The sequence below is a fragment of the Rhyacophila brunnea genome, unplaced genomic scaffold (genome assembly GCF_057557595.1).
Source record: "Rhyacophila brunnea isolate RB1 unplaced genomic scaffold, BYU_Rbru_1.0 scaffold_19, whole genome shotgun sequence".
Classification (NCBI taxonomy): domain Eukaryota; kingdom Metazoa; phylum Arthropoda; class Insecta; order Trichoptera; family Rhyacophilidae; genus Rhyacophila; species Rhyacophila brunnea.
The window spans coordinates 8,269,082-8,284,543 of record NW_028232848.1 but is presented as its reverse complement, the minus strand read 5'-3'; the positions used below and the strand labels follow the sequence as shown (position 1 = coordinate 8,284,543).

The 15,462-nt window shown below is 34.1% G+C and overlaps 1 protein-coding gene across 3 annotated transcripts; it reads left to right on the top strand.

Annotated features, from left to right (window-relative positions):
- Nucleotides 1–707: 707 nt before the first annotated feature.
- LOC147072692 (mortality factor 4-like protein 1) lies at nt 708–15,238 on the top strand. Of its 3 annotated transcripts, XR_015070553.1 has the most exons (6): nt 708–805; nt 886–1,003; nt 6,026–6,138; nt 11,877–12,045; nt 12,415–13,567; nt 13,608–15,238. XR_015070553.1 is itself a non-coding variant. In XM_085946059.1 (5 exons), the coding sequence occupies exons 1-5, from the start codon at nt 778–780 to the stop codon at nt 12,986–12,988; spliced, it is 1,002 nt and encodes a 333-aa protein (XP_085802185.1). In that variant the 5' UTR covers nt 708–777; the 3' UTR covers nt 12,989–15,237. The 3 variants fall into 3 exon arrangements, 2 of the variants coding, with proteins under 2 accessions (XP_085802185.1, XP_085802186.1); XM_085946059.1 differs by having other exon boundaries at nt 12,415–15,237; XM_085946060.1 differs by lacking the exons at nt 708–805; nt 886–1,003; nt 6,026–6,138 and adding exons at nt 7,570–7,608; nt 8,366–8,552 and having other exon boundaries at nt 12,415–15,231.
- Nucleotides 15,239–15,462: the final 224 nt, after the last annotated feature.

Genomic DNA, 15,462 nt, shown 5'->3' with positions numbered 1-15,462 from the left:
GAGCCCTTCATCCGGCAGTGATAAAACATGCTGATATAAATAAACAGAAATATATTTTTAGGATAATTATTGTCTGCAACGAGACGAAATAATGTCGAAGAAACGAAGCATACACAGTGACAAAATAATACCTATATATTCTACAAACGTTCCAAGGAAAACACATAAATGTAATAATAATTCTTACTTTTGTACCAGAAGAAAAATTATTGAGGGCTCAAAAAAACCTTATTTGAACTTGTAAAACTGGTATTCGATTCAATACTTGGTATTGGTTTTTTCTTCTCTTTTGTAACGGGACATTTTCTCGTCATCTCTATTTTATTCATAGACAATAATTTTTATGAAAATTCTGCCACAGTATAAAAATTTAAATAAATTAAAATAATAGGTATCATGTTAAAGCAATTATTATTAAACCCCATCCTTCAAAATAATATGACGTCTGACGTACTTCTACAAACTTATCTTAAGAACGGTCAAAAATGGAACTACGAACTACCTACCATATGGACACCTTTTGAAAACGTCATTCGAATGTCAGATTCTGTCCAGTTGCGAGTCTTGATTGGGTAGTTTTCGACTGTGGCTCCCCCATCCATTCTTCAGATAAGTTCGTAGGTCTGTAGGGTCTGTACGTTCATATTCATAGATAATAATGTCCATAGACTAAAATATTGTTCTTTTATTTTATTAGTCTATGGTTCATATTTTGACGGCTACTCCTGGTTTTCGTTTGTTTTTGTTTTGATTTGGAGAAACATTATCTTTGAGCAGATGGCACCAAAACTTAAATTTAGTGACGGTAAGCTTATATTAATTCACACATTCATTGTGCTCATATTATGTACGTTAGTACATTAAAATATATTTTATTTTTAACAGGAGAGAAGGTATTATGCTTCCATGGCCCCCTAATCTATGAAGCCAAATGCTTGAAGAGCACCGTCTCAAAGGAGAAACATGTTAAATATCTTATTCATTACGCCGGTTGGAATAAAAAGTAAGTATTTGTAACTTATTTAACCAAGTCTCAACATGATAAACTTTACAGTGTGGATTGCTCCATGATTTAATGTCAATAACAAAATGTCAAATGTACATACCTACATTGTTTTTGTATTAATAAGTCACTCATGACAATGAGACTGAGATTTTGGGAAGCCGAAAGGCAAACGAACACCTGATCGACCTTGTACAAGATGGAGGAAAATGGCTTTGGACAGAACTAGATGAAGGCAGATGCCGGAGGTGGCCAAGACTCGCACACGGTTGTAGCGCAAGGAAGAAGTTTGCATCTTATTTAACAAAGTCACAATATCATGGATATCACATTGTGATCTGCTCCATGTCTTTATAACAAAAAGGAAAATCTACATCTCTACATTGGTTTTGTAATAAAATCGATTAAGTACTGACATACATCTCAAAAATATTGTTTAAAATACAGTTGAACTTGGTTATTACGAGGAAGATGGGACCGACTGAATTGGCTCGTTATAAGCATTACTCGTTTCTCATCATTTAAAAGTTTTCGCGCCACGTTCAATTTAAGCATAGAATATAAAAAATCTGAAAACCATCGTAAAAATCCCCGAAACAAGCATGGCATTCATAAACTACAAAAGAAGTTGTTTATTGTAATAAAGTGCTGAGCCGCCTGCGCTGGTAGGTACCTACTGACTTCAGATAGCTTGGATTTTTTACATGCAATATCAAAAGGTCCCCATACACGTACAGCTTGAGTAACAGGTTGAACATGCCAGTTAATACGTAATGGCGGCCATACAGTTATTTTTGGTAGATAATCTGCTGCGCCCATAGACGGACAGTTTTTGACCTGTCAGATGTCTGCCAGGTTCAAACTCCCGGCGACCCCCCACTCCCGTGTTTTTGTAAAACTGTTGGAATTTCGACTCGCCGAAAGTTCTCGGGTGACACTAGATGGCCGTGACGCACAGAAAAGAAAAATAAATAGAACTCTGATCCAAGGTCCTGCAAACGCTGCAAATTGAAGCAGGATTTTAGAAGTGTGCGTTAATAGGGTGGGCGGACAAAAAATGACCTTCACAGCGCACACAGAGCCGCATCATTGATGTCTACTTTTTATTAGAAATATTTCATACGAAACAATATAATATTATAAATACATATTACTAATATTGGTGTTTTAACGCGTTTTTTAAATTAACATACTTTTCACACACAGTTAGGAATATACTTTATAGAAATTGAAAAAACGATATTAATTGTATTTTGTAGTAAGTATATTTCTATGTTTGTACATTGTACAGAATAATTATGAAAAATATTAAATATAATTATTAAAACCTCATCAAACTTATACGTGACATAATATATAAGATTAAGTAATAACAAGATAAGTACATAAATATTTACGGTACTGTTCGGTTAAACCGGACACAGCGGAAAACGCATTTTTAAAATAGCCGATAAACTGGATTATTTGTTAGTTTGGGTTAGTTTAGGTTATGTTAGGTTGGGTTAGGTTAGGTTAGGTTAGGTTTGGTTAGGTTAACCTAACAAATAATCCAGTTTATCGGCTATTTTAAAAATGCGTTTTCCGCTGTGTCCGGTTTAACCGAACAGTACCATATTTACATACAAAGGTAATTCTAAATAGGCATAACATTAATCGCATTTATAATTATATATTAACAGAAAATATCATTATATAACATATAAATCAAATATCAAGTTTTTTGACTATTCTGTCGCATGTATAATGGAAGATCTCTCTAAACATGGCATCATCACTTCCCTTCCGAATAAATATGGGTAGGTACAAAAAGAAATTTTAAATAATTGCTTACTTGATGACAAAACGGTATCTAAATACACTACATTAACGGTGAGTAATAATTAATAACTGAAACATTTAATCACTTGATTTTATTTTTTTTATTTTATAATTAAAATGAATATTGACAGTAAATAAATGCACATTTACCTATGCATATTGCATATGCAACAATAAATCATTATGATAAACGAAAACAGTTATCCCTAATTGTTTATTATAAATATTGTCTAATATTCCCTGTCTGAAATGCGGCGCTGTTATTCAAACAAAATACACGCATTATATGCATTACAGTGGTGTGCGTCGCACTCGTCAATAACGTTTAACATTGTTTGTGCGTGAACGTCAAATGCCATGCAGAAAATAAATTTTAATGCATGTTACGATATTGACATAAATATTCAAAATAACAATAAAAATATGCTTACTTGTGAAATGTAGTTGCACTATTTGTTTTATTTTTCATATTTGTATCATTACCACAACTTTTTACTGAGCAGATTGCTATTTTCAATTTTAAATGAACATAACACCGACAGTAGTTGTCAGGGCAACGCACAAGTTTAGAATAACGTTTTATTAACACGCGTTTAATGTTATCCTTACCCGAGTTCGGTTGCCTGCGTAGCCTTACCAGTTGGGTATTTCAGTTTCCATTATTTCTGAGTTCCCTGCCGTGACGTTAAGTAGAATATACCGCGCGATACAGCTGCAGCTGGTGTTGCTTGTTATAAAATACAAATTCATTTATTATTAATAATGTAATAATATGTACGCGGAGATCGCAAATATTATATTTTATTTATTTTTACGAGGGTAAAACAAAGTTATAATTATTTATGTAAACATATTATTTTATACAATACAATATAAATGTTAAAATTTTAGAGAGCATTATAAATATTAAGTTATTGTGAAAATATAGACTAATAACTCAATATTCAAATTTTATTTATTGTATGTAGTGAATATTACAAATAATTTAAGACACTCACAACATAAATTAATATACCTAATTGTGAATGACAATGTTGGTAAATCTAAATAAAATATACATATATATTTTAATAATATCATAGTAATTAATTATTATACCGATGATTGATGTAAATATAATTTTGTGACATGTTTAAATTTATTGTATATTAAATCAATATATAAATATTACCTTATTCTAAAAATATGACAAAATAGATAAATACTGACTCATATGTCCATTAAAGGGAATAATTTATTCAAAAGAAAAGATTATAGTTCATATTTTATATTTGCGTATAACATTGTTTCGGTGAATTGATAAAATACACAATCCACTAGCGAAATTATGATTTATTTTACCAATGTCATTGGTGTGTATTTTATGTCAAATTGTTTCTTATAAAAACAATTATAATCAATAAATTCAAAGTAAAATTATTCGTGTATCAACATCGTTCAAGTATACCCTACTTAAAACTAATTTAAACACTACCCCTGTGTATTATCTCCGCGAACTTAACCTCCATAGTTTTTGACACTTGCTCTGCCAGACAATAACTGTACATATATGGGCACGTCTGTTGACAGTTCGACAGGTTTAAATGGGGCAGTTAAACTGATCTGTGGTGTGCCCACTAACATACAGTTTTTGTAGAGTTGTTGTCTGTGCCAGGTTCAACCTGCTTCTAAAACTGTACGTCTATGGCCAGCTAAACCGTATGCGTGGATAGTTTTTCAATGTTGTCGGCGAAAACACCAATAGACGTAGACATAGAAGGTACATAGACACTTAACTAGTGTCATAAACGTAATCCGATCCCGGCGCCATCGGTCTAGTTGACTGCCCGGTCGGATTTTATTGCTTAGGTTGGAAAATGTTGTTTTTAAACGATCGACACATTAACATTTTTGCTCGGTATACCCGAGAAGTAGCTCGTTATAAAAGTGAATAAATGTATGGAGAAAATCATAAACTAAAATGTCAACGAATGTTTCCTCATTATATCCGAGATCTCGCTATTTCCGTGATCGTAATAACTAAGTTCGACTGTATTCATATTTACGCTCAAATATATGTAATATTATACTCTCATTTATTTTTGTTTTACCGGGAGAATTGGTCATAATATTATGAGTGACAACTTTGATACAAATACATTCAACACAACCTACTGTACCCAGAAACAAATGCAATGGCACAATCAATGGATCAAAGCCCACTGCAACAAATGCAATGGCACAATCAATGGATCAAAGCCCACTGCAACAAATGCAATGGCACAATCAATGGATCAAAGCCCACTGCAACAAATGCAATGGCACAATCAATGGATCAAAGCCCACTGCAACAAATGCAATGGCACAATCAATGGATCAAAGCCCACTGCAACAAATGCAATGGCACAATCAATGGATCAAAGCCCACTGCAACAAATGCAATGGCACAATCAATGGATCAAAGCCCACTGCAACAAATGCAATGGCACAATCAATGGATCAAAGCCCACTGCAACAAATGCAATGGCACAATCAATGGATCAAAGCCCACTGCAACAAATGCAATGGCACAATCAATGGATCAAAGCCCACTGCAACAAATGCAATGGCACAATCAATGGATCAAAGCCCACTGCAACAAATGCAATGGCACAATCAATGGATCAAAGCCCACTGCAACAAATGCAATGGCACAATCAATGGATCAAAGCCCACTGCAACAAATGCAATGGCACAATCAATGGATCAAAGCCCACTGCAACAAATGCAATGGCACAATCAATGGATCAAAGCCCACTGCAAGCGGAGAAGATTGTTTATTCAAAAATTCACCTACTGCCATCCGGCCATTGGTGCATTTGCATTTGTCATCTTATTTAATTTTCATGAAATACAATTTTTAATGTAAATTTGTATGTTAAAAAATACTAAAAATTGATTATTGTTAAAATTAAATAAGTACTACAAAAAAATACAGTTTATGGGCCGTTTTTCAAGTTTATTTTTGACAATTCAGCCCAAATTTTATTTATACATCATCGTCAAATAACTTAGGAACATGCATAATTTTAAAACACTTCTGAGAAATATATAACCACTAGGAAAAATCTTTATGAAAAAAAAATACCACACCCAGTAGGATTTGAATCTGTGCCCCCTGGGATAATAAATAACGTAGCAATCATCTTAACGCTATGAATAATACGTGTCTTATGTGGATTTCAGCTGGGATGAATGGGTACCCGAAAGTCGTGTTTTAAAGTATAATGACGCCAACTGTCAAAAGCAGAAAGAAGTACAAAAGGCGCACTCCAGCCAGCCGACAAAGTCTAAAAAAAGTTAGTAAAACAGCTTAATAGTTACTTGTATAAAATCAATACTATTTTTGACAACATTAGCTATTTATTTAATGTTTGAGACTTTCACGGTTGTTTTTTTATCTTAACAGATTCTTGGGTTTTCACTGTGTGTACTTACTTCCTCGACTTTTTGGGCTCGTTGCAGAGGCCATTATCAAGAGATATGTGTTATGATGAAGTGTAGTGTAGGTGTATGAATGCAAGCGACGCTCTAAGAATGCCAAAAGGAATAAGATTAGCTAAGAGCAAACGTTGCTCAGAGTAATGTGTCAATCGTTACGACCAGAGATACCGGATCGAATATTGGATTTTGCTGACAGTGCCGGAAACCATGACGTTTCTCGATGGATACTGGACACAAATTTGACATCGAAACCAAGATACTGGGATGGAATAAGGGATTTTTCTCACGATTGGTAAAGGAGACCATTCAAATCCATAGAAACCCTAAAAATATTAATGAGATGATGGGTTACGGTTAAAAACGTTGAGGAAAGAAGGATGAAGTACACGCAGTGGAAACCCAAGAATCTATTACGACAGCTATTTATTTGTCGGAAATAAATAGCGATTTTATCGTGTTGTTTGATTTTTAATGATTGAACTAAATTTTTTGCATAATAAATCAATACATCTATTCTATACACAAGACTACTTTCGGCCGCTACGGCAACTATCTAGGGTAGGTTTATATCTAAGTATTAGCACTTATTGTAACAATTACAATCAGTTAGCCATCTAAACAGTCCAAACTGTCTACCTCGCTCTAAAATTTAGCATAGCCAAAAGAGGTTTACGACTAACTTAGTGTAATTCTTTCAATAAGTGCTAATACTTCGATACAAACCTACCCTAGATAACTGCCGTAGCGGCCGAATACAGTCTTGTGTATAGAATAGATGCGCAAGTCTATCTTCTAATATTCAAAAATTAGATTGATTTGCCTATCTTCACCCTTCGCCACTGGTCTGCAGTGCCCAAAACGGCAGACAACGCGATTGGTGGGTAATCTTTTATTTTAGCCAATTAGGGATGGTTATTGTTTGTCATTCTGCATTTCGGATTCAAATATTACGGTCATTTTTTGCTGATTCACATTTTTCGTTCTTATTGTTTCCATAATTTGTACATTTTGTTTTGTGTTGTTTACACCTGTTCAAATAATGTCTCAGCAAAGAAAAATGTTGTCAGTTCAAGAGGAAAGGAACATTCTTGAAGAGTCGACATAATTATAATATGTACTAAACCAATTTGTATAATTTTTTAATTTATCAGTCCCTTTAAAAACGTATAATCGGGGTTTTACCGTATTATTCACATTTCTTATACGATAGAAAGAGATAAAGCTATGCTGCACTCTTCTAAGTAAAAGTAACATACTGAAATTTTTTTTTTGTAAAGCGTTGATTCAGTTGTCTTGTGAAATTGGAGGCAAAGAGATGACGTCAAGTAAGTAACAATAATTTCGAATAGTGTTGAGCATTTTAAAACATTTTTTTAAAACAGTAATAGGAACTGATACGATATGCACATTTCCTAATTAATGACAATAACCAAGTAAACGGTATAATTTCTAAACAAACTGTTTCACTGTTACTGTCTTACTTTACAAGCTGTTTGTTGGCGAATTTAAAAGCGGGCGATTCAGCTACTGCGATTGTGATGATGACACACAAAACTTTCCATTCGCTGAGAAGCCAACAAGCTAGCGACTATTTTGACAGAACGTAGTTCGTTTTTTTACCGGGAGGTCGCTACTGCGCAGACGCAGTAGGCTCACGCCGGCGTGTAGCGTGTGAAGTTGGCCGGCTTTCAACTTTTCTCGGTAGATTGTTTACAATCTGCTTGTTAGCTTGTTCGATGATGACACTGGGCGACTTTACAGGCAGATTGTAAATTCGCCAACAAGCAGCTCGTAAAGTAGCTCAATGTCATTGAGTATTTTCAAATTATTAAGATATTAATTGACCACTTGGCTAATTTTCCAGACCAAATTTAATAATAGCCTTAAAAATTTGGTGTGCTATTCATTAGCACATAATGTGCCACTGGCAATATGATAAATCTATTATAATACAAAAATATTCAATGCTGTTATTAAGTTATTTTGGAAGATATAATGTTCCTTTAAAATTTAAAACTATTTTAATAGGTAATAGGTTTTTGTCACCGTATGTTCTTCCTTCTTCTTTTCTCAACATTACAGGCATGCTACAGAGACCATTCTCAAGAGATAACGTAAAGTGTCCTGTAAGGTGTATGAATGTGAACAACGTTCTAATAGTGCCTGTACACGTGCATGGATTTATTTGCAGCAATAGTGTGTATTTTAAACTATTGCGGTAATAAATGTTTACAAGTGCTGACTGTCTTGCCAATCTCATTCTTCATGAGTAAGTGAGACGCGGTGTTGTCATTTTATAATACTATTTGACTAATTTGGAGATTATCATTCTCCGAGAGAGTCCCGATACAGATGTTTTAATCTTAGGCATTTATTTCTGGAATAAACTTGCAAAGATTGGTTTGCCGTGGATTATGGTTTGAGGGATCTCAGAAGAAATCCCGTGTTTTAGAACGCCATTTGGCAGCTGAATCTCCAGGTAAAGATATTTGTAATATTTTGCTAGCATTACATTCTTTAACCGGCTGCGACATCACTAGTCGCATAGGTACAAAAAAAACAAGCTTTAACCATATCGTCAATGGGTTTTGTTCAGGATGCACTTTCAGCTTTGAGGAATGGATTGTTGAGACCACAGCAGTTTCAAGACCTGGAAAAAGTTTTGCACTTACCTATTATGAAAACAACAAACAGCGGACGAACTTTGATATAAATTTATTTCCCAAAATATTGGATTTAGTTTAAATTTGTCAAGAGTGATATGCACATCTGATGCGTTGTGTTATTTACACTGTTTAAGGCTATACCTAGGCGATGCGCGGATTGTGGGTCGCGGGTGCAAATGACGCATGCCAAACGAAATATAATTTGTCATATAAATCCAAAATGCATCCATTTAATGTTTTATTAGTAACAATAATAATATATTCATTCACATGTTTTCTTTTTAAAGTAAATGGGTAACGTTTTTAATGATCTTTACACGATTTAAGAATTAATACCCCCGTCACCATCACGAAACAAATTGACGTGTTCCCAGCTCGACGTTCTCTCCGAATGGCAGCGAGTCCAAAATTTCGTTGTGCCTATAGTTGAAAATTATTTGCCGTTTCACTGATGTATCACCTTAAGGCTTCAGCACAAGTTTATTTATGGAAAAGCTCATCTGATCCACTACCTATTTAAGCCTATTGATTTCCTATAATTTGGCTATGAGTTACGAGAAAATAATTTATATCCAAGAGTGCGCAAGGCGCAGGCCTTCCATCACGGAGTTCTGGGTTCGATTCCCAGTGAGGTTAAAATATATTTACATAATCTAATATGTAAATTCCTCAAGCCTGGGAGTTTTACCACTATTATAACATACTATCTATCTCTTAATAACATACTATCTATCTCTTTTTTATGTCATGTTGTGAACGTCTTAAACTTATAATTTGTAATGTCCACAATATGTAAAAATAAATAAATTGAATTATTGGGCTTCACGGCCTGTTGTGGTGTTTAATAAAGAAACAAAACAAAAAAATGACGAATGAACCTCTTCCAGATCATTTAGTTGTAGTTTGAAGTAAAGAAACCAATCTGGGTGATTCTGTACAAAAATGCTACTAAATAAAAGAATTGAAGCCAAGGAGGATCCTAAGAATCGATAATTTTGACCCCATTGCACTACCCGCTATTTTTATTTTTTCAAATAGGACGAACCGTTCTACGACATGCATTTTCAATCGAACCGTAATTCGGTCTTGGTTTTATTGAAGAAATCGTAAAAATTTTTGGTGGGTTTAAAAAAAAAATTGACCACTAATATTTCCTGGCAACATCATCATTATAATATATCTTTGTGACCCCTCCTACAACCTATTTCAATTGTCAGAATGCGTCCCGCGTATTATGTATACGAAAAGTCTATGGGAGCCTGGACTACAAAATATAGTCATAGTAATATTATGAAAGAAATCCGAGACGCCCATAAAATAGTGTCACATAATTGTTTTAAAATAATCTGCGTTCCATTCAGTGATTGTTACCTTATATAAATAATAGGAACGGTAGTATATAGTGAGAGTCTCTCACTTTTCTTCTCTCTTTTTTTTACGCACCAAACTCAATACGACCTGAAGACGCTAAAGTGGTTCCCAGCCTTTCTTATTTGAGGGAATCTGTGAAATCTTTTGTGCAATTTAATAAATATCTACTTGACTGCCACAGGTAAAAACTGACAAGCATTTCCACTTTACATGTAACTCACTACAAACATTCAGAATTCATTTTGTGACGATTTCGGATTCATTTTAGCGTTTTTATATTTATCTATACCTATTACCTATGGAACCTCTTCCAATGGTTAACTCCGTTTAGACATTTTTGTTGGTTACGCCACTTCTGCTCTGACCGCCTCAATTATTCAATAACAATCATCGTGCAAATAAACCAAGTTAAACTTTCAAATTGCTATATTGTTTTATTAATAATTTACGTGAAAACCTTGATTATTAATTTCAAGTCATACATTTTTTTCATTAATATACTACCCTCCACGTAACCTTGCAATTTGGAATAGATTATTTTGAATTATTTTGAACTTTGATGAAATCAGCCAATCAGGCGCCTGGCATTTACTAATAAACTAATACGCAGTGCGTATTACACACAAATCTTATCACTGTGTACAATTGCAAAGTTACGTGAAGGATACTATACCTAATGTGAATTCTCGCAGAACGTCTGCGCATCTCTTGTAATCCAATACGTAAGGCGCTGGCTTCTTGTCCGGTGGCTTCGTGTTCGTTTCCAAGTGACATCACAATACATTTATGTGAATTGCTCAATGCCTATTTGTTTATGCGATTGTTTCACTATACTGCGATCATTGGGCCTCATGGGTTGTTGTTGCAGGTATGAAAACGAATACGTATATTATATTACGATGAGATTTCTAGTGCGCACTAATTATACAGGGCGAATTTGATTAATATTGTGATATATATTGCCGACATCGCTTTTTCTTGTTCGGTTCGGTTATATCTTATTTTCTGTCCAAACTATAGAACGTCACGCTAATGTGATGTGTTTATAGAAATATTATCATGAGACACTATTACCTGCTTTGCTCCTGCTCAGATAGTGCCGGATTGATAAGATTCAACTGTATATATTAAAATGATAACGTAACGTCAGAATCTTATCAGTTCAACTCCATTAATATTGCAACTGAATTTGAACAAAATGGCGGCATTGTAACAGCTGATTGCTTACAGTGATTGCTTAGGCCAATGTCATAGTGACTGCAAAATTAGCAAACGTCAGTGACATTGTGCACGTGCTACGTCTCTCAATCGATGGCGTTTGGTACCTACTGAAGAATTCGTCTAGCGCCATGTTACCTGTTATATTAGATAACCCTCAGAGTTATTACCTTTGATGGTGAAAAATAACTTTTTTTGTATTGTTAAAGTTGAAATTAGTCTACTGATAAGGCTCATTTAACCCAGATTTGAATCACTGCTCTATATTGTCATTTCGTCGGATTCTTAACATCAAATTGGCATAGAAAAGTGTAGCGTTTGTGTTATTTTTGTTACAGCTACAACCAAGAGAAAATCAGAAACAGCTGATCCGAAAATGCCTACTCCCAAGTCAAGCGACCAGCCTAATAATAAAGATAAGGAGAAAGAGAAAGACTCGGAGTCCAGGGCGTCCACTCCTCAACAGTCGGAGGTTGTCTCACAAGACTCGTGTTCAGATGTTCCACGGTAAATTTAATGATTTTTTGATTTTACAAAAGATAATATGGCCATGTTTTTTCTAGAGATGGATTCACTGATTATCTTTGCTTAAAAATTAAAACTATGATAATCTATGATTTCGCTCCTAGGCAGAGTAGAGCTGTGTCCTGAAAATTGTATGTATGCAGTTCAGCGTGAGATATTGTATCGGAAACAGAAGGCCATCTAACACTGAGATCAAATTCATGTTTAGATAAAACACTTTAAAAATACGTAATAAAAATCACCAAAATACATGGAATGATATAGGTAGGAATTGTACAATTCTGTACACCGTACACCCGTAGATGTCTTGATTACCTGTACTATGCATTCAAAATATATATTTCTTTTCAGAAAAAAAAGGGGACGACTAGACTTGTCCATTGAATCGGAGGAGCAGTACCTGAATAAAATTGAGGTAAAGATAAAGGTACCGGAGGAGCTGAAGTCATGGCTTGTGGACGATTGGGACTGCATCGTGAGCCAGCAGAAGTTAGCCAACTTGCCTGCGAAATTGACAGTCTTCCAAATCTTAGAAAACTATATATCACAAAAGAGATCCAGTAAGACGCACAACCAACAGAAAGAGTTGGTTCTGTTCGATTTTATCAGCGGTATAAAGGAATATTTTAATAGTACGTTGGGGTCTCAGCTTTTGTACAAAGTCGAACGACAACAACACGCTGAGACCGTGGCGAACTATCCTAATACGCCTGCGGCGAAAATTTACGGCGCCATTCACCTTTTGAGGCTGTTTGTTAAAATCGGACCGATGTTGGCGTACACATCGCACGATGAAAAATCATTGCAACACATACAAACACATATTCAAGATTTGTTGAAATATATGGTTACGCATAGAGCAGCACTTTTTAATATGCAGGACTACAATGGTAGTTCGGTAACTGAACACCAAAAAAAAACTTAGATTATATTAACTATTCTACTGTATTCTATTGTGTATTTGCTTCAATTTTATGGTGTAATAGCGCCTGTAATGTGCATGGATTTACCTACTTGAAACAATAGTGTGTATTTTAAACTATCACGATAATAACGTAAAAGTGCTGACTGTCTCGCCAATCTCATTCTTTAAGAGTAAGCGAGACGCGATGTTGTCACTGAATGGTACGATTTGTCAATTCGTGAAGTTCTTTTTTTTTCCGGTGGGTTCGCCACTATCGTTCTACTGTGCAGGCACAGATATTGAACAAATCCAACTGTCACGTGAAAATTCAGAAGCTTCCGAACTTTTTTGATTCATGCATGCAATCTTGCAACTTGCACGATAATACATGCATTATCTTGTTATGGCCGCGATAATACGTACTCTCAGCATTAACTATTTCTTTTATTCAACGAATAGTTCACAAGATTTAAGAATGTACCATTCAAATTATTGAACATACATAATTTTGATCTGAGAAAATATATTTTAACCAATAGAAAAAATGTTTTTCAAAATTATGTATATACATGTCAGCATTAAATCCATGCACATGCAAACGTGGTAATATTTGCATTATAATTGCCGGCAGGACGGGTAGGAATATATACACCCGATCCTCTTTTTGCACGGTTTCGAAATAACACGGTTTTAAAAGTACAGATTATTTTTTATTTACACTGTTTTTTGCTTTAACACGGTTTAAAAAAAACTTAAAAGAATTAAAATACATATGTATGTATGCACATATTTATCAAAAAATTTCGTTGCAATGAACCGCACGCCACTGGTGCATACATATGTTGTCACTGGATGCCGTCCAGACAATGGCGCCACTAGTCAGTCACTTCGGGTTCGATACGAGAAACGCGCCGCGTGCTACGGCGTCAGCGTAATTAAATATTTCCAGCGATGAGAGTGATTTTTCGCTAGCGAAAAACAGCAGTAAACGGGCACGTTTATTGTCAAGTAGCGACACTGAATGAATATATATCTCTATACTAAATTTAATTTAAATCGAAAACTATGTATTTGTATGTATAAATAATAACTAAATTAGATTTATTTTTGAGTTCAAGAATTTCGTATTTTGAGTTGATTTTAAGTAATGGAACCCATCTACCATTTTTGTATGGGCAGTTTTTACACAGTATTGTTTTGCGCAGTTATAGTCTTTGGTACGTATCCCCCGTGCAAAAAGAGGATCTTATTTGAACAATGCGATCTGCTCATCTCCACTTATGATCTTTACACTATATATTATTTGTACTTTGTATTACTTTTTTACTGTCTTAATAATGATAATGTGTTTCATGATATTTTTTGTTCTTATCTTGGTTATTTATCATAAAAATCATATTATTTTTTGTTTAATTTTAACAAACCTGGCACACAGAGTTGAAAGGTTGTCAATTTTTCTAAATAGAAAATTCTTCCTTGTCTTTTTTGAATTTTGATTTGCGTTTTTATAGTAGTGCCCCTATAGTGACAATCGGGTCGCAAACATTTTCCTGGGCTTTGTTGAGATGTTGAAAAAAAAACATATTACTTTGTATGTTGTAAATGTGCAAGTTAAAAGCATAATTGCTACTCTCCATTTTTTAAATGCCAATATTCAAATTAAGTCAAATAAGTTGTTAATTTTTAATTCAAACCAAGGCCTGAACAAAAACGGACCATAAGTGCGAGAGAGTAAGCATTCGGCACGCTTATATATCCGCACTATGCGTTAGTGTAAGATAGAATTTCTACAACTGAATTAAATATTTTTTCTAAACGTCGCCGATAGAAATGGATTAGACTGATTACATTTATTTAAAAACTGCGAGCATGTGTTGCTGAAATTTATTGTTTTTGTGTTAAATATAAAGTTAGTGGTAATTATTTTTAGTTATTTTAGTAGAACGTAATGTTAACCATGTTGTGTTTAAATTTGGTAGCCGTATTGAGAAGCAACACGATGGTATAACGTTTCATAGTTGATAGTTGATATTAATAAAATCGAGGTTCTACTGTGCGTTATACACAAGAAACAGCTTCATTTTGCCGAAAAATAAGTGCTCTCTATATTATATCATTACTCTGAGATTCAAACAATGGCCGAAGTTTCTCTGTATAGTTATTATAATACAGTATAACCCCTATTTTACGTTTTTTAAGGGACTGGAAAAAAAAAACCTAATTGGAGGGAAAATGTAAAAGGAAAAAAGAACATTAAAATTTTATGTTTCTAAAAAAATAACGTTTTATTAAAAAACAACATTCAATTAAAATTTTTATTGAAAAAATCATGTACATATGTATATTAGTTTGTTGCATTTTTGTTTTTTTGTTATGTAATTCTCTTTATACTATATAAACATTTAAAAGTGTCATCTTGGATATCAGCAAAGTTTGTAAATTAGGTTTTTAAACCCTCGGTGAACCTCATTGCTTCTTCTTTTGTTGGAATATCA